The sequence below is a fragment of the Brassica napus genome, chromosome C6, assembly GCF_020379485.1.
Source record: "Brassica napus cultivar Da-Ae chromosome C6, Da-Ae, whole genome shotgun sequence".
In the NCBI taxonomy this organism is placed as follows: Eukaryota; Viridiplantae; Streptophyta; class Magnoliopsida; order Brassicales; family Brassicaceae; genus Brassica; species Brassica napus.
The window spans coordinates 29422681-29447883 of NC_063449.1; the positions used below are offsets into that span (position 1 = coordinate 29422681).

General features: G+C 37.2%; 5 protein-coding genes and 1 non-coding gene across 7 annotated transcripts; 3 read left to right on the forward strand and 3 right to left on the reverse strand.

Annotated features, from left to right (window-relative positions):
- Positions 1 to 3660: 3660 nt before the first annotated feature.
- On the reverse strand, positions 3661 to 6118 carry LOC111213661 (pentatricopeptide repeat-containing protein At3g61520, mitochondrial-like). The gene has a single exon (XM_022715469.2). The coding sequence runs from the start codon at positions 6033 to 6035 to the stop codon at positions 3747 to 3749; it is 2289 nt and encodes a 762-aa protein (XP_022571190.1). The 5' UTR covers positions 6036 to 6118; the 3' UTR covers positions 3661 to 3746.
- A 394-nt stretch (positions 6119 to 6512) lies between these two features.
- On the reverse strand, positions 6513 to 9093 carry LOC111213662 (3-methyl-2-oxobutanoate hydroxymethyltransferase 2, mitochondrial). Its single transcript, XM_022715470.2, has 5 exons — positions 8567 to 9093; positions 7565 to 7771; positions 7346 to 7492; positions 7096 to 7149; positions 6513 to 7005 (listed from the first exon to the last, which is right to left on the reverse strand). The coding sequence occupies exons 1-5, from the start codon at positions 8972 to 8974 to the stop codon at positions 6778 to 6780; spliced, it is 1044 nt and encodes a 347-aa protein (XP_022571191.1). The 5' UTR covers positions 8975 to 9093; the 3' UTR covers positions 6513 to 6777.
- Positions 9094 to 13519: 4426 nt separating this feature from the next.
- Positions 13520 to 15929, forward strand: LOC106406599 (proline iminopeptidase). Its single transcript, XM_013847288.3, has 10 exons — positions 13520 to 13851; positions 13933 to 14069; positions 14166 to 14339; positions 14417 to 14653; positions 14742 to 14842; positions 14917 to 14989; positions 15083 to 15151; positions 15232 to 15339; positions 15429 to 15554; positions 15637 to 15929. The coding sequence occupies exons 1-10, from the start codon at positions 13548 to 13550 to the stop codon at positions 15829 to 15831; spliced, it is 1524 nt and encodes a 507-aa protein (XP_013702742.2). The 5' UTR covers positions 13520 to 13547; the 3' UTR covers positions 15832 to 15929.
- Positions 15930 to 16046: 117 nt separating this feature from the next.
- TRNAE-CUC lies at positions 16047 to 16119 on the forward strand. Its single transcript has one exon. It is a non-coding gene; the product is annotated as a tRNA-Glu (tRNA).
- A 326-nt stretch (positions 16120 to 16445) lies between these two features.
- On the forward strand, positions 16446 to 18128 carry LOC106406365 (reticulon-like protein B6). The gene is made up of 5 exons (XM_013847002.3): positions 16446 to 16700; positions 17027 to 17207; positions 17294 to 17435; positions 17562 to 17631; positions 17735 to 18128. Exons 1-5 carry the CDS (start codon positions 16496 to 16498, stop codon positions 17899 to 17901), a joined length of 765 nt encoding a protein of 254 aa, XP_013702456.1. The 5' UTR covers positions 16446 to 16495; the 3' UTR covers positions 17902 to 18128.
- LOC106406364 (golgin candidate 3) lies at positions 18106 to 22438 on the reverse strand. Of its 2 annotated transcripts, none has more exons than XM_013847001.3 (15): positions 22037 to 22438; positions 21845 to 21943; positions 21622 to 21744; positions 21203 to 21316; positions 20890 to 20998; positions 20747 to 20811; positions 20476 to 20643; positions 20230 to 20343; positions 19992 to 20117; positions 19523 to 19819; positions 19378 to 19443; positions 19091 to 19293; positions 18943 to 18997; positions 18676 to 18861; positions 18106 to 18573 (listed from the first exon to the last, which is right to left on the reverse strand). In XM_013847001.3, the coding sequence occupies exons 1-15, from the start codon at positions 22229 to 22231 to the stop codon at positions 18367 to 18369; spliced, it is 2127 nt and encodes a 708-aa protein (XP_013702455.1). In that variant the 5' UTR covers positions 22232 to 22438; the 3' UTR covers positions 18106 to 18366. The 2 variants fall into 2 exon arrangements, with proteins under 2 accessions (XP_013702455.1, XP_013702454.1); XM_013847000.3 differs by having other exon boundaries at positions 19992 to 20120.
- Positions 22439 to 25203: the final 2765 nt, after the last annotated feature.

Sequence of the window (25203 nt, forward strand, 5' to 3'; positions counted from 1 at the left end):
ACTGGAGCTTGCCGTCGAGAGGCTAGAGACAGACGCATAGAAGATGACGATAAGTTTGGTTTAGTTTAGATTTGTAAAGGGGTTTCAAGGACCTCGATCGAGGTGGGCAAACAATGTTGAACCAGTTTGGTTCATATTAGTTTACTCTGAGTTCCATCTCCATCATGTTGTTGCTCTTTATAAACAAGCAATTAAAAGCTATGAATTCCATCTCCAATGGTTCTGGTTTAACCCAATCTTCTCAAACAACAAACCGATGGGGACTCCCCGATGTTGGATACCTGGGTGGGTTATGGTTTGACCCGTTGGGGATCCGGTAGCCCGGCTAGGATCAAGGAGCTGAGGACTAAGGAGATAAAGAATGGAAAGGTTGGCTATGTTGGCAGTGATGGGTGCTTGGTCCCAACACATATACACTGGGACTGGTCCTATTGATAACCTTTTTGCACATCTTGCTGATCCTGGCAACACCACTATCTTCGATGCAAGTATGTTCCAAATCAATCTTTGGTTTTGCATGCTCCGGATCATTTTTTTTTTGACTAGCTATCTTTTGTGTGTTTTTTCTTTACATGCTTTCACACCCAAGTGTCAAAAATATTAAAAAAGGATGGGTTTGTGTGATCATGTTTGTACAAATATCGTTTTTGAACTTAAAACTATTATGTATTTATATAAACTGTGGTCGAATGTAAATTAGAGTTCATCGTAACACTGTTATTTTCTTGACTAAATACGCATCTTGCTTTTACATTGCCATTCCGGGTCAATAAGAGTGAATATTATTGTCTGGACAAGGTAGTCCAAGTGGAAGGACGGGCTTGGGTTGCTAAAACAATCCGGGTTCGATCCCCCCATGCGGAAACTACCCTGCCTCGTCTGGACACTAAAGCGGGTAATGGGCCTTCGGGCCCAGGGAAAAACCTCCCGGGTGAAGCTGGCATGCTGCCTGACCGGGCCCAGGGGAATGATCCGCGTAAGCGGGGAACCCCTGGATTACAAAAAAAAAAAAAAAAAAAAAAAGAATATTATCAAAAAAATGCTTGTTTAGCAGAGCCGGTCCCGAAGAGACCCTATTCAAATAAAAATATTTATTTAAATTAAGTTTAAAATATTCAATGTTAATTATTTTTAGCTAATTTTTAGTTTATTTTCATAAAATCCAAAGAAAAAATAAATGACATGAAAATAAAATATTAATAGAATTTTATTTATTTATTTGGTTATATTAAAGTCTCATAGCATTAAATTTCTTTAATATTTTATTTTAATTCTAAAAACTAAGAAAATTTCATTTTGTTATTGACAGTTTATCTATAGTTATATTAATATATCAAATAAAAAGCTTTAGAAGAAATTGGGGACCCCATAAGATTGGGGGCTATTCAAATGTTTCGTACGTCTGCCCACAAGTCCGGTTCTGTCGTTTAGTTATCTCATGACAACGAAACACACTCGGAGCAAGTAACTAAACTTTAGAAAATAACATATTTGTTCTTTTTTTGGTCTAAATGTTAAGAAATCACATATTTGTTGTGAGTGGCCTTCTTTCAAATGCTAAATTATATGGTTTGGTCTTCGCCTAAGGGGATAGCATGGTATGTATTAACAGGGGCGAAGCTAGTAAGGAGAGAGGGTGTGCATATGCACCCATAATATTTTCAAAAAATAGTGTATTCCTCAGCCTAATTTTATATATACACATATTGTCATTGGTAAATTTACACTGTGTGCACCCAGTGAAAAATCAGTTTGGATTCACCACTGTGTATACTCTTAAATCTTAATCATCAGAAAACAATGTTTGTTTATAAAATATATATTATAAAATAAAAATAACAAAAACAATTATTGAAATGTCCATTCTGTCGTTATGAGTTTTGTCCCCTGCCAAAATTTCAGTTTCCAGATATTACCAAACCCCGCCACGAAAAATGTGTAGGTTCGTAAAAAAAACATTCATTAAAATATGGTCACTCTGCCCAACACTATAGAAATGGCGTTGGTGATTGTCAAACTAGAAGGTCTTGCTGTTAGTCAGTACTGCACATTACGAATATTGCAGGCGACACTTGATGAGTCCCTCTATGATCTTGCTGGAGAGCTGGTATGTATTTGATGTTCTTGTTGTTTGTTTGAAATGGAAAACTTAAAGCGTAAAACCTTGAGTAATAAAGTTGGTCTCATACGCCAATTACGATGGAAGGTGAGGTTTTTGCTGAGATCTGGAAGAGAAATTGAGCATGCACCAACAGAATCACATACATTAACATCGCCTAAGCTTCTTGGGTTTCTTATTTTTGGTTCCAGCCACAAGAAGTCATCACTCGATAAGAGGTTGAAACTATAAAACTGTGTTTCTGTTTTCATTTTTCATTTTTTTTTTTTTTTTTGCTAGTGTAATACAATTGCCTTCTTATCAAGTTTCTCTGGAGCAGTTCCTCGTTCAAGGAGCAAAGTCTTCATGTTGCTTCTGTCAAGAGCGTACTTGAAAGTCATGCCAGTTATTTGATGTCGGGTAAAGAACTTTCGAGTACGTCAACACTTAGTTTCGAGTATCTGTATCTCTCACCCTTTTATGGTTTAACGGCAATAGAAGTGTTTAGTATTAACTAACAAGAATACCAAAATCTCAGGCTGTGCTCAGCTGGAGAATTTCGCAGCAGGACTTGAACTGATTGGTCAAAAGGTAGGAATCAACTCTACTGTGGTTTCTTTTCATGTTCCAATTCATGTTTTCCACTCTGCTTCTCGTCGAGACAGTAAAAACCAAACACATAGACCTCTGCCTCATTATAAAAATCTCTGTTTCTTCAGCTGCAGATAAGTGAGCTACAGAACCGGTTAGATGCAGAGTTTCTACCGGCTCAGATGTGTTCAGTGAAGTTCAAAGAATGGATAGTTGTTCTTGCCACTCTCTTACAACGGTCCGAGAGGTATGAAACCTTCTAACTTCCACCATTATATCACGAGCGCAGGTACTTTATGATATATTCCGGTCTGATATACGGTTGTGGAAAGCATATAGCATGACATTACAGGTTAAACTATTGTTTCTATAACAATCAAAACATCCATTTGGTAACCTCTTTAAAATAATGTTCTTTGTTTCAGTCTCACTTGGGTTTAGCTCAGTACCAATGACTTACTCCAGATCTTAGAGGAGAAACTCTCAGCCACCCCACGAGAAGGAAGCAGTAGAGGTTCCATCTCTTGAATATAAAAGTATATTTTATTTTTGGAGATTTTCTCACTTTTAAAACTTTTTTGACCTCGTGTAGATATAAACATGATTCCAAAAGAAATAAGAAATACATGTTTGAGAGCGTAGGTATAAAATTGCAGTTCTTGTCTTCGAGCACAATGTCAGTTTGGAGTCTGTCCAGATTAGCAAAGCAGACTCGGAACCAACCTGGCTCATAGCAGTGAAAGGACGAGCCAGGAGAGACATTGGTCTTGACCTTATTAACGGTCTTATTCTTTAAGCATCTGACTCAAACCCAAGCAAGAAACCCCATCTCGTAAAGATTCGGTGTCTCTTTGCTTCTTCTCTCTTTAAGACCTCTGTAAGGAAGTTACAGACACATCTATTTGCAAAATTTACAAAACAGAACACTGGAATTTTTTCAATCTTTTATTCAGGTTACTAAAATTGAACAATAAATCAAAACATAGGGAGCCATTTTGTATTCTATTAAAGCAATGAAGAATAGAGGTAGATGATACAAAAACCAAATCATCACAAACTAAAGACACGGAAAACTTAAGTTTTTCTCGACCTTATAACCAACAGGGTAACCTTGCATAAACTGTTTAAGCTTAATCAAATCATCAGAGCTAGTGAGACGCTCCATTAAAATCTCCACGGTGGTCTGGTTTGCTTCACAGGAGGACTGGTTCATTTCGTCCATTAGCTTAAACACCGTCTCTTTCTGGTGCACCTCATTAAGCCACTTAAACAAGGCATTGTACGTTTCCACATTCGGTCTCACCATCTTCTCTTTCATTTCCTCTTTCAGAGACATAGCTTGTCCGAGATTCCCCGCCTTGCAAAACGCGTTTATGAGAATGTTGTATATCACGGTGTTCGGACTGACCTTTGAGCGCGAACCCATGTCATTGAATAGCTTCAACGCTTCGTTTACATCCCCAGCCGAGCAATAAGCTTCTATTATCACTCCATACGTCACAACGGTTGGGTGCAACCCGTCTTCTCTCATGTTCTCCATCATTTTCTGAACACTCTTGAAGTCCTTGAGTTTACAGAAAAACGAGACCAACGTGTTGTAAGTGATGGAATCAGGTTTCATCTTTGCTTCCTCCATATCCGTTAGCATCTCATAGACTTTCTCCCCGTTGTTCTTATCACAAAACAGCCCAATCAGCATGTTGTAAGCCAGCAAATCAAGAGAAAACCCTGACTGTTTCAGTTTCTCCACCACTCTAACCGCGTCATGATCTCTTCTAGCTTGGCACAATCCAGATATCAAAGCGTAATAGATCTTTGCATCAGGTGAACAACCATCTTCCAACATTTGGTCAAACAGTCCCATAGCGTTTTCTATGTTACCAACGCTGCAGTAAGCATGTATCAACGTCGTGTAAGTAACCACGTTCCCTTGCAAGCCTTCCCTTTGCATATCTGCAAAGAAAGCAATCGCCATGTTCACTCCATGGTGCCTGCACATTCCGCCGATAAGTGTATTGAGAGTGACAACATTGGGTTTAATCCCATCCTCCTTCATCCGAGAAACAACTTCTTTAGCCGTCTCAAGCTGTCCCGCTATGCAATACCCACCAATCAAGCAATTGTAAGTAACCGTAGTTGGCGCACAACCCTCTTCCGTTTTCATCTTCACCAACAGCTCCTCAGCTTCCTTCATCCTCCCCACCTTGCATAACCCGTCGATGAGAGTGTTGAAATGAATCGAATCAGCTTTAATCACATCCCCATCATCAGTTCTCTTCCCACTCATTTCTTGAAAAACTTCAAGAGCTTCATCGACCCTCCTTGACTTGCACAAAGTGTTGATAAGAATCCCCAACGTCACTACATCAGGCCGAACCTTCATCTCGTCCATCTTCACAACCACATCATTCATTCTACCAATCTCCATATTCCTTCCCAAAACCGTCAACAATGCATTGAAGGAAGGAGCTTGAAGCGGAGCAGCCCTGTTCTTCATCAGACCGCTCAAAACCTCCCAAGCTACATCGGTCCGAGCATTTCTGCATAAACTAGTTATAAACCGAGTCAACCAAACACAGTTTGGAGCCACACCATGAGAACCAAACCTCGAAATCAACCCAACAATCTCCTCTTCGTTCAAAACCCTTCCTCTCCAAACCTCATGGAAAACAATATCAGCAGTGATTCTATTAGGACGAAAGACCGATCCTTTACAAAGCATTTCGTCGAGCACCTTGAACGCATCACCCACTCTCTTATTTCTGAACAAAACATCAATCACAACGTTACGAACTTGCGTGTTCTTCACGCCCGAATCGAGCCGTTCGTAGACGAGAACCGATTCGTTCACCATACCCATACGCGAAAACCATCTGATGAGAAGCTTAGTGGCGACGACGGTGAGCGGGATGTTCTTCTCTGTGGCGGTCTCGTATAGACTGAGAAGCTTATCCTTTGCGTCGGGTTCACTACCGGCGAATTCGATAGCCGATTGAAACACTAACGAGAGAGACTCTTCGCGGCGGTTCAGAGACTGAGATTTCGCGTCGAGGTAGTGGAAGAAGGAGACTGCTAGAGAGTAGGATCCGAGACGGCGGGTGATTTGAGAGAATGCTGGAGGGGGTAGAGAGGTTTCGAGGAGAGAAGAAAGCGTCTCGCTTGACGCCCAATCGTGGTGTGGGATGTTACGGAGATTCTCTAGTAACCGGGCTTCCACTGATTCGTGGCCCTCCGGTTTGATTCCGGGAGGTGGGTCGGCATCAGCGGAGAATCTACGGAGGAGTCGGGGATGGTTGAGGAGATAGTAGGAGCTCCGGCGCCGGGAATGAGATAGCAAAGTATTCATCTTTTCAAAGGTTTTGAAGAAGACGACGGCCGCCGGGAGAAAATGAGGCGACTAACTCTGATCGGCGGGTTTGATTTGCACTCTAATGGGCTTTAATGAGGCATTTGCACATATTGGGCCCAAGAAGGATTATTACATTAAGAAGAAAAAAAATATTTAATATAGTATTTTAAAATTTTGGAGTGATTTATTTAAAAATTTTGATGATTAAAAATTAATAAGATTTAAAAAAAAAATAATCTATAGTTTCGTTTACACTATAGTTTTTTTTAAAACATTTTAAAATCAAGAAATTTTATAAAAATTTGTTCTTTGAGCTATTTTTCATAATATAAAAATTTTGTATATTTGCTGTTATAAAAAAAAATTAGTATATTTGAAATTTCATAAATTCATAACACTATATTTAGAATCAAGGAAAAAACACTAAAGAATTGTATATAATCTAAATTTGGGGCAAAAACTCAGTAATCAAAATCAGAAGAAAAAAACTCTTTTCTTTATCACACATTGAGGACAAATATTTATTTTTCATAAAAATCACTTATTTTACCAGTCGTTGATATTACCCTGAACTGAACTCTGAAAATACAACTCTTCTTATCGCACCAAATGCTATCCAGCAAAACTTCTAAAAAAAGTCCTATTAAAGGACTTTTATTTCTTCAAACCATGTCTGACTACTCAAAATAAGGTGCCTGAGAGAAGTTCTACAGCTTTGTCACTGAGAAGACAGTGAATCTTAAGACTCCATCTTCTCAGCTGATGCTGCAGCATCAGAAGCAGCTTTATCTAGTCCCATTTTTTGTAACTCCCTTAAGAACCCGTCCAGGTCGTTTGAGGAGATCTTGTAAGGGCTGTGAGAAGGACCTGGAAACGTGTGTTTGGTTACTTCTTCCTTATACTCCAACAGTGCTTTGTTGATCACTTCTCCTACTTGAGCGTACTGCTTACAAAACTTTGGAGTCACCTGGAAATGAAAGGGAAAATTATTAGAAAAATGAATGGTAGTTAAAAACAGGAAGAAGCATGATGATAGTTAATTGGTTCAGGGTTTGACCTTAGCATGATGTGGATGCTGCATCATTCCCAGAAGATCATGATACACTAAAACCTGCAGCCACAAAAAAAGTTTCATAGTTGATCATAATAGTAGCAGCTCGCTCTTTTGTGCTGATCTTACTCTTAAATCATTCAAAAAGGCCAATACTTGAGTAAATGGTTCATTCAATCAAACCATTTGAGCATACAAAACCGGAAAAAAAAACTGTCTCTCAATAAGACCAATGTAAAAGAGTGTGAAAACGAACTTGTCCACTGCAGAAAGGGCCAGCTCCTATGCCAATGGTTGGAATATGAAGAGCAGAGGTTGCAGCAGCAGCCACAGGGGGCGGAACACATTCTAAAACAACCGAAAAACATCCAGCTTCTTGTAAAGCCATTGCAGTTTCCACAACCTAAACCCCACCAAAAATAAACTTTTCTTCAAAAAGCAAACGAGCAACAAACATGAAATCTTAGTTTCAGACCTTAACAGCACTAGCTATGTTTCTCCCTTGTGGTCTGAAACCACCAAGAACACTGATAGCTTGAGGAGTCAACCCAACATGTCCCATAACAGCAATCCCTGCTTCCACAATGGATTTTGCAGCAGTGATCCTTGAAGGTGAACCTCCTTCAAGTTTAATAGCATCCATTCCTCCTTCTTTCAACACTCTAACTGCACTATCAACCGCCTGATCATCATGTAAACCAAAACTTAACCAACCAAACTGGTTCTTTGCTAAAACAATACAAGTCTCAAAAGGGCAAAAGAAACACAACTTGGTGCTGTTTCAAAGAGATTAGCTGGACAAAAGCATCCAAATTTCAAGTGTAATTAAAGGGTTATCAACCGCCTGCTCATTATTCAGACGAGAACCTAATCAACCAAACTGGTGTTCTCAAACAATACATGTCTGAAAGGGCCAAAAGAATACAAATTGTAAGAGATTATTTAAACAAAAACATCCACATTTCAAGTGTCATTAAAGGGTTATCAACCGCCTTTTCATAATTTAAACTGAAACTTAATGAATCTACAAAATAATTCTTTGCTCAAACAATACATGTCTGAAAGGGCAACAAAAAAACACAACTTGGTGCTGTTCCAAAGAGATTAGCTAAACAAAAGCATCCATATTTCTATACTAGAAATTCTAGTCTAATTAAAGGGTTATCAACCGCCTGATCATCATTCAAACTAGAACTTAATCAACCAAACTGGTCCCTTGCTCAAACAATGCAAGTCTTAAAGGACAAAAGAACACAACTTGGTCCTGTTCCAAAGAAACAAAAGCATCTATTCAACTGTAATTAAAAGAGTTATCAACCGCCTGGCCATCACTTAAACTTAACCAACCAACCAAATTGGCGTTTCGCTCAAACAATGCAAGTCTCAAAAGGACAAAAGAACACAACTTGATGCTGTTCCAAAGAGATTAGTTAGATAAAAGCATCCACATTTCGACTGTAATGAAACGCTAATTCACCTGATTGGTGCTGGACTCGTATGTACCAAACGGCAAATCACCGACAAGAAGCGGCCTTTTAGCTCCACGAGCAACGGCGCGACAGTGAACGAGCATCTCGTCCAAGGAGATAGGAAGAGTGGTGTCGTAGCCATGAACAACCATGGAAGCTGAATCCCCGACGAGACAAACATCGATTCCAGCCGTATCGATGTGAACGGCGGAAGGGTAGTCGTAACCGGTGACGACGGTTATCGGCTCGCCTTTCCGATGTTTCTGCCTCAGCTGCGTGAGAGTCACTCTCTGGTTCGGGTTTTGGGGTTTGGGTCCTCCGTAAACGGTATTCTCCGGTACGTTGCTCATTAACCGGGATGCGGTTATGGTTCTAACGGCACGACGAGAGCAGCGACTGACGATCGAAGAAGCCATTGTGTCGTCGATTGAAAACAGAACTGAAAATTAATTAAAAAAATTTAAAGACTTTTTTTGATAAAAATAGTTTCTTTTTAAAATAAAAACGATGTTGGTGACTCACGCGCTGATCGAGACAGAGAGTAGAGAGGTGTCCGGTTTGGTAATGTGATGACAACATATCATTGTCATGATTGAAGTCAAATATTTGTCTCACTCGCTATACGTTGTTGGTTAGTCATTGTCTGAATTCTTCACTCACTCACTCACTCGTCATCGATTTCTGAGAATCTCAGCACAATGGAGAATGAATCGTACTTGGACAGCGAGGATTGCCTTTTTCATCATGATCATCTCGATTCTCGGCAGAAGCTTCCATTCACGAGTACAAGAACCAAAGCTAACAACACACCATCATGCATCATAGCTCCATTGTATATAACACTATACCTGATGTTGTCTTCCTTTAGGTTTGACGACGTGACGTTCGTGAGGACCAGTGCCGGCTCAGGTACATGGGCGAGCAGGGCGACGGCCCAGGACCCAAGAGCAAGAGGGGCCCATAATATTTTTTCAAGTATTAAAAATTTAAGTGACAAAACAATTAGAGTTAAAAAAAATGTTAATCAAAGATGTTCGTATTAGATGTTTTCTTTTTGTCAAAGGATGTTCTTATTTACTGATTTCTCTTTCCCCATTAAAAGTTTTCTTTCCCCGTTAAAATTTCATTTCCCCGTACACATTTCTAATTTTATTGTTCTATGAGAGCATGCTTTGTCTTTTTAATATTATTCTATTTTCTTGAATAAAACTTTTAGTGTTTTAGACGGATCAAAATTTTAGTCGTTAATACATGTCACTTCTTTCTAATACTTGATAATTAGATTTTGTTGAACATTTTAACAAATTTTTAAAAACACGTGCTAATACAAATTTGAAAATTTGAAATTTGATGGTATAAAAACATTTTATATGAGATAATTGTTTTAATATGACTCTAAATCATTTTGTCCAAAAAAAACGACTCTAATCACTTCTAAATTTCTAATCCCTTATATGAGCATGATAATATTTTAAGCATTTGGTTTCTTGTTCTTGATAAATTGTACAATTATGCTATGAATAAACAATATTTTAAAAGTTAAGGGCCTATTTTAGAAAATTGCCCCAGGACTTATAAATCGGTTAAGCCGGCCCTGGTGAGAACAGCTGAATCTGCTGGGAAGCAGAATGTAATGCAATCAGCCACATGTTTGGTTGAAGCAATTATACTTGAGTGGAAAGACCGAGATCGAATTGGGTCTACCATTGATCCAGTTATTTGTTGCATCCGGGAGCTTGTCCATTCTTAATGGTTCTTGCAATCTAAGTTGGTTTATTAATAAAAGTAAACAATACTAATGGTTTTACGAATGTATTATTATCAAATAAATACAAATTATGTTTATATATAAACTTTAATATATTATATAAAAATATAAGTAAAAAATACATAGAATATAAGTAAAAATTATACAAAATATAAGTAAAAAATTATTTTTAAATGTGAATTTTCGTGATAAAATTTGATTTTAGTAAATTGTGATTGATTATAGTCAAATATTGGTCATAATATTAACAAATATTGCTATACAATTAAGTTCATAAAATTATCTTTAATGAATATTAATGGAGTTGAATTAGTTTATAAATTTATATTATATATATATATATTTATTTATTTATTTATTTATATATATAATAGTGGAAATAATAAAATAAAAATATGTTGTTAAAAGTTTTTTAAGGCATTTAAAAGTGTTGAACCATCACTGCTATTATCGGAGAAAGAACAGTTTGGAAGAATTTCTATGGTTATTTACTGGGTAAAGTGGCTCCTTTAAGAGAATTTTTTGGCTTCATGTCGCTATGTTATCTCTAGCTCGGGCTAATCTGGTTTCTCATGCTGGTGAAAGATATAGGAGGTACAAGTCAGATTCACTGACATATGAGTTTTGTTATTACTCTTGGCATGTGTGAGATGACTGCTCAGTACTTTGAATACTCTATTTTCAACTCGACTCGAAGAAAACCGATGGAACTTTCTTTGTGGGCTGTGAGTTTTACTTGCATCAAAAAACGGTTTCCATGATTCTTCTTTTAGTCGTCTCTACGGGTTTTGATATTACGAAGACGACTTGGAGTCATGATCTATCTTGTGGCATCATCGGCTCTTGAGTTGGTTGAACACTTGGGTAACATCCCAAGAAAGTCTTTGCTGTTTTTGTGGCATCATGGGATGTTTGCTTCATTCTCTGGATTTTCTCATCTTTGGCGAGAAATCTTGATAAATTTCAAGTAAAAATGTGATTTCTTTTTACCACTTATATTTCATTTTACTTTCTTTCTTTTTGTAATTCTTATTTGTATAAGAGTATCATTGATAGGTTTCTTAACCTGGGTCTCTCAGTATTAGTTTATTAATATTTTAACATATAACAGTTTTATAATCCCCTATATATTGTTTGTGAAACATTACAACTTCTTTTTGTAGCCACATGTCATCACTAGGATGATTCTTAGAATTATTAGAGAAATGGGTTGGTCCATCTAATTATATAATAAGTTTTTTATTAAACTAACCATAAATTCATTATTAATGTCATTTATTATTATTTAAATAAATATTACGGAATTGCCTAATGTGGGTAAAGTATATATGACAATTAATGATTTTGAATAATAAAGATCTGATTAAAAAAATGTATCTTCTATCAATTTTTTTTAATTTAAAACTATTAAAATAATTTTTTAAAAAATACAATAACCATATTATAAAAAATTATATTTTTTTGTATATTTTATATTTTGAATTTTAAAAAATGACTATAAATTACTAAAATTGTTAAAAGTCTCACATTCAAATTTTGCGATCCATGGTTTAAAATTTTTGTTATGACAAAATACAAATGATTACAAAATCATATAAGTAAAAGTCTAATTTAATTAATCATTAAAATTTAAAATATATATGTATATATATATCATTCTAAATTAAACTATAAACCATATTGAATAAATAAATATTTTAGTTTCAAAATTTACTTTGAATAATTTTTTTTTTGATAAAAGTTTTGAACTAACATTGATAAATTTTTTTAAATTATCAATTACTAAAATTATTAATCCTACAATAAAAATTTTGTTATCATTAATTTAAAGTTTTTGCTATTAAAAATACACATGATAAAAAAAAAATATGAGTGGAAAGCATCATTTAAAAAAAAATAAAAAAATAAAATAGACATTAATATTAAAAATATACTATGTATGTTAATATCATTTAAATTTAATTACATATCCTATCAAGTTTTTTTTTAAAAAATGTTTGGATTAATAAAATTGATTTATACATTTGCACCAATTTAATTATATATGTAATAGTTACTGACTTTTAATTATTCAATATATATTTATTATTTCATAATATTTAAGAACATATAATACATAAAATAATTTATATATATAATGTTTATCCCGCGCAAGGCGCGGGTTTTAATCTAGTTAAAATTAAATCTGTTAAAATTTGATAGGTAGACAAGTGTAAGATTGGTTTCTTAGAAAAGTAGGATTGTTTCTTATTTCAGAAATGTTTCTTTATTTTTCTGTTGTATATTGGTTCCTTTTGATTTTTATGAGGATCGTTCTCCTAATGTTTTATGGTATAAAGTTGTATGGTGTAAGAACATGTTCCTAGATGTGCTTTTACGACCTAGCTAGCTGTACAAACAAGGCTACCAACTCGTGATTGCTTGCATGCATCGATAGGGTATTAATATCCCAACAACTTGTCTCTTTTGCTCGGACGGTCAAGAGATACATGAGCATCTGTTTTTCCAATGCCACTTCTCGATGCAGATTTGTGAAAATATAACATTTCGTATATGCATCCTCAACCATGTCTTCAGTTACAGTATGTAATCAATTGGATTTTTTCAAAGATGAACGCCTCCTCAGACGTCATAAATGATCATAAAACAACTCCTTCTTCGACAAGCATCAATTTCAACCTTTTGGAAAGAGTGTAATGCTCGTTAGTTCACGTACGATAGTATCTTCCACACCGGGCATTCTCCGCAAGTCTATCGATTATCACATCAGAGACCGTTTACTCTCGTTACAACCGCCACGACCCACGATCAGGTTCCACAATTCTCTCCTTGAATTGTAATTTTGTTCTATTACAGTCCAGATTTGCTGTTTTTATTTTTTTTTCTTTTACTTCTTTTATGAATTCCATTTTGTAAGCGTTCGCGTATAAATATATTTTAATTTTAGAAAAGTAGTATTTTTCAGAAGAAAATGATATAAATCTTAATATTTACATCAAAAAAAAATAATCTATCACTCTAATATCAAAAGCATAGCTATCCTTTCCACGTATTGATCATCTTCACTTTAGCTCACCTTCATGCTTTTTTTAAGTGCAACATCCCTTTTCAGGGTCCTTCCTCAATGATGTCTCTAGTGCTAAATTAAAAATGTAAAAGACTTTTTGTGGGATAAAAATCATTTCTTTTTACCAGAAAGGCAAAATAAAAAAAAAAAGAAGATGTTGGCCATTCACGCGCTGCTGACTCCGATTCCTGGGAGGAGGATAACGATTCCAAAGTTGACTCCTTTCATACTCTCTCCATCAAAATCCTTTGGTGTAATCAGTTTCCACCTTCGCCGGAGATCTCATCGAGTAATCACTTCCATGGCTGGATCAGGACCCGTCTCCACGCCGGAGCACGTAACAGAGAAGTGGTTTTCCGTGCCGGAGCTCCGGTTGCGTAACCATCGCTTCTCAGTCCCTCTCGATTACTCCAAACCTTCTCCCAGAATCACAGTCTTCGCTCGAGAAATCGTCGCCGGTTAAAGCTTTTAAAGATCAAATCTTTTTAAACCTTTCAATGATGTGAGATTGAAATGTTTTCTCTTTTTTTTTGTGCTAGTTGGGAAAGAGGAGCAGTCGTTGCCGTATCTATTGTACTTACAAGGCGGTCCTGGATTCGAAGGTCCAAGACCTAGCGAAGCTGGTGGATGGATACAACGGGCTTGTGAAGAGTTTCGCGTCATCTTACTCGATCAAGTACCATACTTTAATTACTCTTCTCTGACTTTGGAGACTTGTAGTCTTAGTGTTTTGTGTTGTACTCAGCTTTAGCGTGTGTTTGGTCTTGTGCAGAGAGGAACAGGCTTGTCAACTCCTTTGACGTCTTCCTCTATGCTTCAGTTCAAATCAGCTAGTGATTTAGCTGATTACTTGGCTCACTTCCGAGCTGATAATATAGTCAATGATGCTGAGTTTATTAGAATTCGTCTTGTTCCTAAAGCTGATCCTTGGACTATTTTGGGTCAGGTAATAATTTGTCTCTGTCTTGTCTTTTTAGTCAATCTTGTTTCATACTTTTACTTGTGGATTTGGTGTTTCTGCAGAGTTTTGGTGGCTTCTGTGCGTTGACTTATCTGAGCTTTGCGCCTCAAGGACTGAAACAAGTGCTGATAACCGGAGGAATCCCACCGATTGGCAAATCATGCACAGCGGATGATGTGTATGACGCTGGTTTTGAGCAAGTTGTTCGTCAGAACGAGAAGTACTACAAGAGGTTCCCTGAAGACGTTGAGATTGTTCGTGAACTTGTGAATTACTTGGCTGAATCTGAAGGCGGAGGGGTGAGGAAGTAGTCAAAACATTCCTCCAATTTCACTGACCAGTTTAGTTTTAGTTTAATCACTTGTGTTTTGAATTCTTTGTCTTTAGGTACCTCTTCCATCAGGAGGCATCCTCACCCCCCTTGGTCTTCAGACTCTTGGTCTTTCTGGTTTAGGATCAAGTACTGGTTTTGAGCGTCTGCATTACATGTAAGAGTTCAGCTTTTTTCATCAATTATCTCACTTTGTTCTGTGTTAAACCTTGCCTTGTTAATTGATCATAGGTTGGAGAGAGTATGGGATCCTATTTTAGTTCCTGGATCACCTAAGCGCATTAGTCACTTCTTCTTAAACGCTGTAAGATAATTGCTGTTATTCTCAGAGTACTATCTGTTTTTGGCGGTGGAATCAATAGAGTCTGATTATATTCTTGGAGGATCTGTTTTGCAGTTTGAGACTTGGCATTCTTTTGATACAAACCCACTCTACGCTCTTCTCCACGAGGCTATATACTGCGAGGTATAGTCTCCTCAATTCCTCATCTTCTTTCCTGTTTTACTCAGTTCCTTTGAAAGCTCATTAATTGGAAAGTTTGTCAGGGTGCTTCATCAAGATGGTCTGCTCATAAATTACGAGAGAAAGTTGAGTGCAAATTCGATGCAATTAGAGCAGCCAAAGAAGGCCAAAATGTACTCTTCACTGGAGAGGTGACTAGTTTGTACTAGTTTTATTAAATTCTCGGCACTCACTCACATTGCCTAGCTAAATAAGAATCTGGATTTTGATTTTTTTTCAGATGATATTTCCATGGATGTTTGATGAGATTCATGCGTTGAAACCATTCAAAGCTGCCGCAGATCTCTTGGCCAAGAAAGAGGACTGGCCTCCATTATACGATCCTGCTACATTAAAAACCAACAAGGTCTGTTTCAAGAGTCTTCATAATTTGTTTCTTATGGATCAAACAGTTTCCTCTTGTTTTCACATTATTTTCTTTTATGTAGGTGCCTGTTGCTGCGGCTGTATACTATGAAGACATGTACGTAAACTTCAAGCTAGTGATGGAAACAGCTTCTCAGATTTCGGGTATTAGGCTTTGGGTAACGAACGAGTATATGCACTCGGGTCTTCGTGATGCTGGAAGACAGATTCTTGATCATTTGTTGGGAATGATCAATGGGAAAAAGCCTCTCTTTTGATGATCTTCCGCTTTGTGACATGTTTGTTTTCTTCTTTGTACTCTATTTGAGGATTGAGTAAAGAAAGAAAGATTAATGAATAAGAAAGTCTTAGAGTTTTTGGACTCACTTTACTCTTCCTGCTAATAATGTTCATGAAGATGTTTTGCAAGTTACAAGAGAACAAAAGAGAGCGAGATACATTGAATTGAAGACGCTGCATGGAGTAAGCAAAATCCGTTGTAGTCTAGCTGGTCAGGATACTCGGCTCTCACCCGAGAGACCCGGGTTCGAGTGCCGGCAACGGAGATTCTTTTTTAATTTTAATTAGTCCCGAAATTTTAGAAAACGACGACGGTTTTGTCAGAAAATAAGTGAGCCGTCGATTTTCAGCTTTACTGATCCAACTGTCGACACGTGGACAGAATTGATTCAGACCCTGTCGGTTACTTTAATGAAAGTAAAAGGGTCGCACCAAGGCACTAAGCATTGGGTTGCCACCACGTTCGAGGCACTAAACGTAAACGTCTGTTTTATCTTTTTTCCCTCGTTCAAAGATTAACGGCGTTAAACGTAACTTCGTGGTCCGGATACACCGAACCTCAGGCTCGTACATATATATATATCCCCTCATAAACCTATTCTCACCTCTCTCTTGCTTCCTTTTCTCTTTGTTGGATCGAAAATGGCGGAAGAATCGGAGAAACCTGTTCACGCGGAAGAGTCTCTGATGGAGAAGATAGCTGAGAAGATCCACGATCATCACGATTCATCCTCGTCGTCGGACTCTGACCACGAGAAGCCGGAGTCTCCGTCGGCTTTGAAGGCGAAGATATACCGCTTGTTTGGGAGGGAGAAGCCTGTTCACAAGGTTCTCGGTGGTGGCTTGCGTACGTTCTCCTTCTAAATCTCCCTCTCTTTTTTTATTTCCTCTGCTTTGATCTGCAATACGAGGATCTAGTCTCTGATTACAATGAAATAATCTCCGACACAAGTTTGCGTTGTCGGAAACTGAAACAATGTGCTTTGTAATAAGACAAGTTATATGCTTTTTTTCATTTGTGGATCGAAACTGTTTATCATTTGAATGATTAATAAGGTCTGGTCTGTGTATCTAAAGCGTTGTTTTGGTTTGGTTTCAAACAAACAATGTCGTATGATAAAAGATTTTGACTTTTTTTATTGGGTTTTCGATTTTGAACTTGTCTCTGTGCAGCCGCTGATGTGTTCTTGTGGAGGGACAAAAAGCTCTCAGCCGCTGTTCTTGGTGTAGCCACTGCCATTTGGGTTCTGTTCGAGTTAGTTGAGTATCATTTGCTGAGTCTTGTGTGTCACATTTTGATATTCTCCCTCGCAGCCATGTTTTTATGGTCTAATGCTCATGCCTTTATGAAAAAGTAAGCTTCTTTTTTGCTTGAGTTACAACATTTATGCTTCTGTTCTTGTTATGCTTAAAATGTTAAAAAAAAATCTTTATTTCCAGGTCTCCTCCTAAAATTCCTGAGGTCCATGTTAAAGAGGAACATTTCCTTTTGATTGCTTCTGCACTGAGAAACGAGCTGAACCAGGCCTTCGTTATCCTAAGGAGCATTGCGTTAGGAAGAGACTTGAAGAAGTTTTTGATGGTATGTTTATATTCTACTATAGTTGATGTAGATATCGAGAAATTGTTAAGTAGCTGCCTAAGTTAAAAAACTTTTGCAATCTACACTTATTTATTTGGTCGTTATGCAATGTGTGCTAATTCTCAGGTGGTTGTTGGGCTGTGGATAATATCTGTTGTTGGCAACTGGTTCAACTTCTTGACCCTTGTCTACATATGTAAGTATCCGTACCAATAAAAAAATTTGAAGTTGCATATTGGTTTCGACTTTTCCCATTGTTGAGTCTAAATTATGTGTGTGCGTGTGGGAAAACAAAACAGGTTTTGTGGTGCTGCATACAGTACCGATGCTGTATGAGAAACACGAGGACAAGGTGGATCCAGTGGCAGAGAAGACGTTGAAGGAGCTGAAGAAACATTACATGGTTTTCGATGAGAAAGTTCTTTCTAAGATCCCTCTTGCTTCCCTCAAAGCAAAGTTGGGTTAGAGACTTTATAATGAAGTAATCTCTATACCCCTTTGACGTTTTGGTTTTTGTCTTGGGGCATTTCTGTTTCTTTATATTTCTACCTTTAAGACTTGAAAAGAAACTGTTACTCTGGTTTTACTTGTGTTCATTTCTTTCATTTGATGCTTTTACTGGCGAGAGCACTTTCATTTTTTGGGCTATTTGATGTAAACGATGAGATAATAATATGATACAAATGTTTATTTCTTGGTTCTTGCACCAAATAAGAAGTATTGAGCATTGGGAAACCTTTAAAAGAGAAGGTTCTTTCATTATACATCAGCAAAAGAAAAAACAGCTTTAACTTCCCTTGGACAAAATTGGACTGAAAGAAGGACAAACGACTGCTGTGTTATGAGATTCATAATTACAACACAAGACTCCACAGATACTCAAAACACCTATTTAAGTGTGTGTAATATATAAGTATGTGTATTTACCACCTTACGGAAGTACTCTCGAGAGCCGTTGATTAATGTCCGATGATCTAAGAGGCACCGTGGAGTACTCCGAATCAGACAAAGAACCGTCTTGTCTTGTCTTCTCCGAATCTTGCTTAGCTTCGGTTGCTGCTGCTGCCTCTTCTGCTTCTCTTCTTTCTCGCTCTTCTGCGTCTTTCAGTAAAAAATCCACCCATAAATCCGCAAAAGACTGTAAAAAAACCAAAAAACAATATCTCTCAGTGAAATTTGCTCTGTGTATTGATTCCATGACTTGGATCAGAGCTTTATTGTGTAATGGAGAGGTTTTTACGTGGTTATCAGAAGCCGCATTGGCATGTGAACCTGCGGTTTTCCCACCCAAGATTCCACCAACGAAGCGACCAGGAAAGCCCAAAACGCCTCTTACAACACCTTTACCGCCTCCTTGTTGTGCCACTCCAATCCGCTCTTTATCTTCCTCTGAAAATCCCAGCATCCTAACCATGAGGTCCAACACCTATGCAAAAGCAATGAAACATCTAGAGTAAATGTGAATGTCCGGTAAAAAATAGAATTTGGAATATATTCCAATGTTTACCTCTTTGCTATGATTCTTCTGGAGGTACGTAACCAGTAACTTAACAACGATACGCCTGTCAAAGATATTTTGGGTTTCATTGCTGCATCAGAATATGTAGTTCTGACAGGAGAATTGAAAAATCTGTATGATGTGATAATTTATGTACCTATCAACGAGATTATCCGACTCCATTGACATTCTATTTAGCCTCGTCATGCTCTGCTCAAGTACACGGCGCACTTTTGCATTGTCTTCTTCAACCTTGGTTACTCTGTTTTTCCATTCAGCCGCAACCTTCTCAGCTTGCAACAGTTTGGATGTGATATCTTCCTTTTCTCTGTCTGATGACTCCAATCGCTCATCTGCATCCTTAAGCAACATCAGAATAGCATTAGACCTATATGGATATGGCAGATCACATGCAACAAAGGAAAAGGATAGTAATATGCCTACTTTCAAACGACCATAAAGCTTCGTCTGCTCATCTTTAGCAACCGCAAGCTCTCGTTCAAAATGTTCCTACAAAATGAATAAGAACTCATTGATAAATTGAGTGTAGGAAAGGTAAGAATTTCAATTTACTCATAGTACTACCAACCTTAGCTTCGATTTCAGCATAGTACTGGCCAAGAGCTGTTTGAAGATTTAGAAGTTCAACATTCTTGGACTCGATTGTTCTCAAACAATTTGTAAGTTTTTGATTCAAGTCATCAATTGTTTCCTTTAAGTTCCGGATTTGATTGTCATTGCTCATCCTGTTATCCTCCTGACTAGACATTGCCTCCTTAAGTGTTTTCTCCAACTGTGATATCTGGGACCTTTGATATTGATTAGTCTGGCGGAGTTCTTCAATCAATTGGCTATCTTCATCCATTTTCTCAGACTCTTCCATTTCCTGTAAAATTATGTAAAAGAAAGCATAAATCCGTAATCTTCTCAGAAATATATCAAGAGACTACCAGAAAACTTTGTTTAGAATGAAGTCATAACAAATTTTAAGAGTGTTGCAAGAAAACAGAGATAATTTGCAAAGACACGATCCAGAAGCTAATGATACAATAGCTGACCTTTTCTAGCAAGTGTTGTTTGAGGCGTTTTAGTTCTTTCCGTGCTTTATCCCTTTCTCTTTGTGCGTCCTTCAAATCTGTTTCCAACCTCTGCAGGGATTGCTCCATTTCTTCTTTTTCAGTTTCCTTCTAGTTAAATATGGAAAAACCGTAAGGGACTACAGATACTTGGCCCACATTTCATGAACGCAATGCAAAACGTATATATATATGATCAAGTGTCTTCTGGATTAAGAACCTTGTCCAAACTACTAGGATATCTAGTCAGAGCCTCTGTGGTGTCTGGGAAGACTTTCCTACTGTTTGGCCTCCTGCTTTCTTCCCAAGCAGCTTCTAGCTCAGTTCGTTTCAACTACGTAGTGATGAAAAAAAACAGAGCATTTTCGTTCCAGATTCCAAAAGTCAAACAAGACATACACAAATTAGAGAACTATAGTTTTTTTTTGCTTGCAAAATCATTCAACAATATTGGAACACAACAAACCTTAAGCTCGCTGTTTTCCCTCTCTAGTGCTTTGTTAACTTCTTTTAGATGTTCCATGGCAGTTCCAACAGCATGGCTCTGCTGATCATTCAACTTCATCTGCAAGTGATTGATTTCAAGTAATTTTTCATCCAGTTCACTATGCACTTTGCTAATCTCCAACGAGGTCTGCAAACAGATGGAATAAAGAAAATCACAAACTTTTAAGCAAGAAGTATTTTTTCCTAAATGAATAGAGAAAATGCCAGTCTTTTCTAACTTATAGACTTACTTTGTTCTTATCTAACCTCAGAGACTCGAGTTCCTCCTTGAAAGATTCACTCCGTTTCCGCTCCTCTGATGAATTAAGGTGAGTGAGAATACTAGATATCAGAGATAGAAAAGAAGCAATAAGCAACGAATGATAGTATATACCCTGCAGAGAAAGCTGCAATTCTCTGAATTTTTCACGCTCTTTGGCAAGTTCTTTAGCTTGAACAGCTGCCAGTGATTTTGTTCTATCTTCTAGCATATCAGCAAGGTCCTAAAACGCCATCCAGAGTAACGCTTAGAATTTAGAGTTTACCAAAAGAGAATATCGCAGATAAATAAAAGGCCCTTTCACCACTGCTAAAAACTGCTTCGTATGCATTACAAGATGTTACCAAAAAGAACGTCATTCGGAAAGCCTGATGAATGTATCTTAAAAACCAAACGAATTCAACACCACAATGAACGATGATGTTACCTTTTCCTTTAGTTTTGAATCAGTGTCCTTCCCTTTTCCATTGGACATAAGGCCTCGACCTTTTGAAAGTGACACAGATTTTTGAAGCCTGTTAGGTGACTGATCGTTGTTTCCCTGGTGAAGATTACAACCCAATCTATTAGTTTAAGATCTTAATGCACAATTGCATACCTAAGCAAAGTTCGCAAATAGAGAACCTACAAACTTATCAAGATAATGATGTTGACATAACTTTCTAATAACTAGAAACGCTGAAATCGAGCTTCCTGAAATCTTTGATAACTTTGTTCGACCTAGAGAAAAGCTTTGCACCAAACTAAATCCCACTAACACGCTGAGAAAAATAACTATTCCTAACACAAGGGATTTCCATTTCATGAGACCAAAGAGATGAAACAAACATATCATGTGTCTTATACCTTGATAGCATTATTGTTTGATTTCCTGAAAATGCTAGTTCTGGCCTCTTTCAAGGCAGCACTAGTAGAGGTAAGACTTTGCTTCAATGAGCCATTCTCCTGGTTCAGTCTGGAGATCTGATCCTGTAATAACCCATTGGCTCTTTGGTGTAAGGAGAACGGCAAAAAAAAAAAAAAAAAAAAGAGGTGGCTTGAAAGAAGTAAAATTCTACCACAAGCTTACCTCTTTATCTCTTAAAAGAGCTGCGTAATTAACTGATAAAGCTTTGATATCTGATTCAGACTCCTGAAGCTTCTTAATCTCTGCCTTATACCTCTCAATCTAAACCATTAAACAAGATTACACAAACTACATTTCGCTCAGTACTCAGATTTGGAGTACCATTCCAGTGAAATTCGGATGCTTAATCGATACCTCGTGATGAGCAGGCGATTCGATTCCATTGGAGATCTGATACCTCGAAGCTGACCTGGAGCTCCTCCGACCACCGACATTATTAGCTGAACCGTAACTGTGAAGAGCCTCTTCATCTTCGTCGTCGTAGTCTTCGTGCACATCGAGCGCGATCTTGTTCAAGTTCTCCTTCAAATTCTCGATCGAACTCCACATTGCTCTTTCTCTCTATCTCTATCTCCTCCACATTTACTAAACCTCAAAACCTTAAAGAAAAATGCAGATTACTCCTCACTATATAATGTAAATCTTCGTTTGAAAGATGGAATCGTGAAGGTTTCTTCCTTCCCCAGTCGAATTGACAATTTATTTTCCGAGAAACGTAGAAGAAAGAGATTTGGAACTGAAGATTCCTCGTTACGTTTTGAAACAAATCACTCGTAGTAGACTCGTCGTAGCAGTTATTACTAATGGGCTTTCAAGACTAAAGCCCAATACTTAATTATGGACCGTCTAATTATATACATGTGCAATGCCAATTATATGCCCTTAGCATTCCTTACGTTACACAGGTCTAGTTTCATTTCACTGAACATGATAAAATTTTCAAGATATCTTCTTCTGAATAGTTGGCATTTCAAATATATTTTTCCTACCCAAAAAACTTTATAAGACTTTGTACCAATTTCAAACTTTTATAATCTAAATTTTATATTTATGAATTTCAGTTAAAACAAAAGTGACATCAGTTGAATATTCTGTATGTTAAAGTGAATAATCATCTTTTCCCACTGCTTGCTTGCTTGCTTGCCCAGTCTCCTTTATACATTCCTTAGCATGAAAAGTCTCTCTTTAATTTCCTGGTTGAGGAATTTCCCTCTCATTTACTATTTGATTTATAATATTTAAATTTTATTTTGTCGACATGCATTTAAATATTATCAAAGGGTACGTATATCTGACTTTTTTGTCTGTACCACACTTGAAAACAAAAATAATAATTGCTTTGATGAAATAAAATACAATTTATTTCAGATCTCAATGAGGGGAAACATATGTTCATGAGTTAACGATGACTCAGAAAAAGATCTCAAAGAGCACAGCTGTGTGTCTGAGACCAAGTCATGGATAGCAGTTGAGCAACAGGGACGGTGCAAGTGCGCTAAGAAATCTTTTCTTAACATAAAGTGATTATGCCATAGTATGAAATTATTATTACTAGGTGCATAGTCTCTGCGCAAGCGCGGAGTTGGCTACATTATAGGTGTATTGTATAGTTTTGTTTACGGGATTTTATTGTTTTTTTGTCTATAATGTGATTGATGAGACTTTGGATATTACATAGGTTGATGAGTTTGATATAAGAATGAACGACGAAGTCATATGTTGATATTTTTATATCTTATATGTTCAAAGTTGAGGGTGATGGAACTTGTTAGTGTTTACTTAGGTAGTTGTTTGTATATAAATCAAATAGTGCATGGAAAAAGATAATAAATTTGGATTTAAAATGTTAGGGTTTTAAAATAACTGGGTCTTGAATCTGTGGTTTAGTCTAATACTGAAAAAACTGTTAGGACTTCAACTCCTTTTTTTCTCTATGTCGGGAATGTGGGCACTAATTTCCCGATTCATGTAGGTAAAATTGTTTTTTAGTTTGTGAGATTGAAAAGCGTAGATTGATTTTAAGCATGATTGATGAGAGGTTTACTTGCATCAGCTTCGTCTGCCGTGAGTGTTGAGTTTCGTCGGCGTCAGATGTTAGACATGCAAGAGAGAAGATCTGAATATGTTAATTTCGTGTTTTGTTTTTTCTTCTCTCGTGTTTTGTGGGTTCCACTCTTTGCTCAGGCTGTACAATAGATGAAGTCTGGCTAGGCCGTCTCACTTCTCTGAAGTATTCCCTTGATTAAGCTCCCACCAACATATATCTTCTGATTCTGTCTTGAAGTCGAGGAGCTTCAAAAAAAATTAGCTTACATCTGCTGTTCCGCTTGGAATGGAGAGTTCTGAAATGCCGCATAAAAACATATTGGCAAATAACTAATGATTGTCAACAACTATCCATATACTAAATAGAAAATAAATCAAGGTTTTTTGTTCTGCACAAACTAAAATCTTACAACAGGGTTGTCACGGTCTTTTTTCAGAAGCAATATCTTTTTCTTCCCAGAAACCATAGTCAATGCAATCCTTGGGAGAGAGCTATCCATGACAGAGGCTAAAGTTGCGTAGATGAAAAAAAAAATCAGAAACACAATAGATTTTTTCAGATAAGGAAAATATGGGATAAGTTGTTGACTAATTACCAGTTTCAATTGTTGGTATGTCATTCCACTTCAATTTGCCTGATTGTAATCTTGCTTGGGGCTGCCAAATATGCTATGTTTACCAATTTCTAGGTTTGTGTTCGCAATCACTTGGAGCACCTAGCAACCTCAAAACGATCGACTTTCACAATGGAATCTGCTTTCAAAGATAGCATGTAATGATTAGCATGTCCGACGGGAGTAAACCCATGAATCACGGAATCTGCAAATAGTATTATCCAACAAAGAATCAGGAAATAAATTAAAACTATTATGTTAAATAAGTGTGATAGATCGAAGATTAACTTACCTTTTCATCGAGGAAAAGAACCGTGATTCCCACAAACTCCCTGTCTTTCTTGAAGTTTAGCGAATCCCATAAGCGGAGGAAGCCAGAGGCTATGCTCTGACTACTAAGACCAAGACGGAGAGACTCGAAGGTTGAGTGACGGACGCCGGGACGCCGGTTTGACGAACTGGAGAGGCAGAGATAAACATTTTCTAGAAGATGGTTAAAGCTAAGAGGAATCAATGAGTTTTGTGGAGATGCAGATTGAGTTCATCAAAGATGAGAATCATATATATATGGTTTACAGAGGGGCTACAAATCAGGAACATTTATGATCAAGCGATTTAAGATGAGGACATGAAGAGTTCACCGGTGAAAAAATAGATTACGAACATACACACGGCGCAACTCTGTAACTCAGACTTGTTTGAGACAATGATGAAAAGAACCCATATTAAACTACAACAGTTTATAATATAGGAAAATCATAATTGTTGCAAACTTAAGCTTTTTTCATATAACGTGATGAATCCCATTTAAAAATGAAACCATAACACACTTGTAGGTCCGACTCTCAGAGGAAGCCGAAG

Excerpts from the sequence above, each read along its gene's own strand:
- LOC111213662 (XM_022715470.2), bottom strand. The coding sequence starts at position 8,974 with ATGGCTTCTTCGATCGTCAGTCGCTGCTCTCGTCGTGCCGTTAGAACC. Across the intron at positions 7,493-7,564 it reads ACATAGCTAGTGCTGTTAAG|GTTGTGGAAACTGCAATGGC; the intron begins GTCTGAAACTAA and ends GGTGGGGTTTAG. Across the intron at positions 7,006-7,095 it reads AGCATCCACATCATGCTAAG|GTGACTCCAAAGTTTTGTAA; the intron begins GTCAAACCCTGA and ends TTTCATTTCCAG.
- LOC106406365 (XM_013847002.3), top strand. The coding sequence starts at position 16,496 with ATGGCGGAAGAATCGGAGAAACCTGTTCACGCGGAAGAGTCTCTGATG. Across the intron at positions 17,208-17,293 it reads GCTCATGCCTTTATGAAAAA|GTCTCCTCCTAAAATTCCTG; the intron begins GTAAGCTTCTTT and ends CTTTATTTCCAG. Across the intron at positions 17,632-17,734 it reads CTTGACCCTTGTCTACATAT|GTTTTGTGGTGCTGCATACA; the intron begins GTAAGTATCCGT and ends AAAACAAAACAG.
- LOC111213661 (XM_022715469.2), bottom strand. The coding sequence starts at position 6,035 with ATGAATACTTTGCTATCTCATTCCCGGCGCCGGAGCTCCTACTATCTC.
- LOC106406364 (XM_013847000.3), bottom strand. The coding sequence starts at position 22,231 with ATGTGGAGTTCGATCGAGAATTTGAAGGAGAACTTGAACAAGATCGCG. Across the intron at positions 20,999-21,202 it reads ATTCAAAACTAAAGGAAAAG|GACCTTGCTGATATGCTAGA; the intron begins GTAACATCATCG and ends ATGGCGTTTTAG. Across the intron at positions 20,344-20,475 it reads GGGAAAACAGCGAGCTTAAG|TTGAAACGAACTGAGCTAGA; the intron begins GTTTGTTGTGTT and ends ATCACTACGTAG.
- LOC106406599 (XM_013847288.3), top strand. The coding sequence starts at position 13,548 with ATGTTGGCCATTCACGCGCTGCTGACTCCGATTCCTGGGAGGAGGATA. Across the intron at positions 14,654-14,741 it reads CTGAATCTGAAGGCGGAGGG|GTACCTCTTCCATCAGGAGG; the intron begins GTGAGGAAGTAG and ends CTTTGTCTTTAG. Across the intron at positions 15,555-15,636 it reads CTACATTAAAAACCAACAAG|GTGCCTGTTGCTGCGGCTGT; the intron begins GTCTGTTTCAAG and ends TCTTTTATGTAG.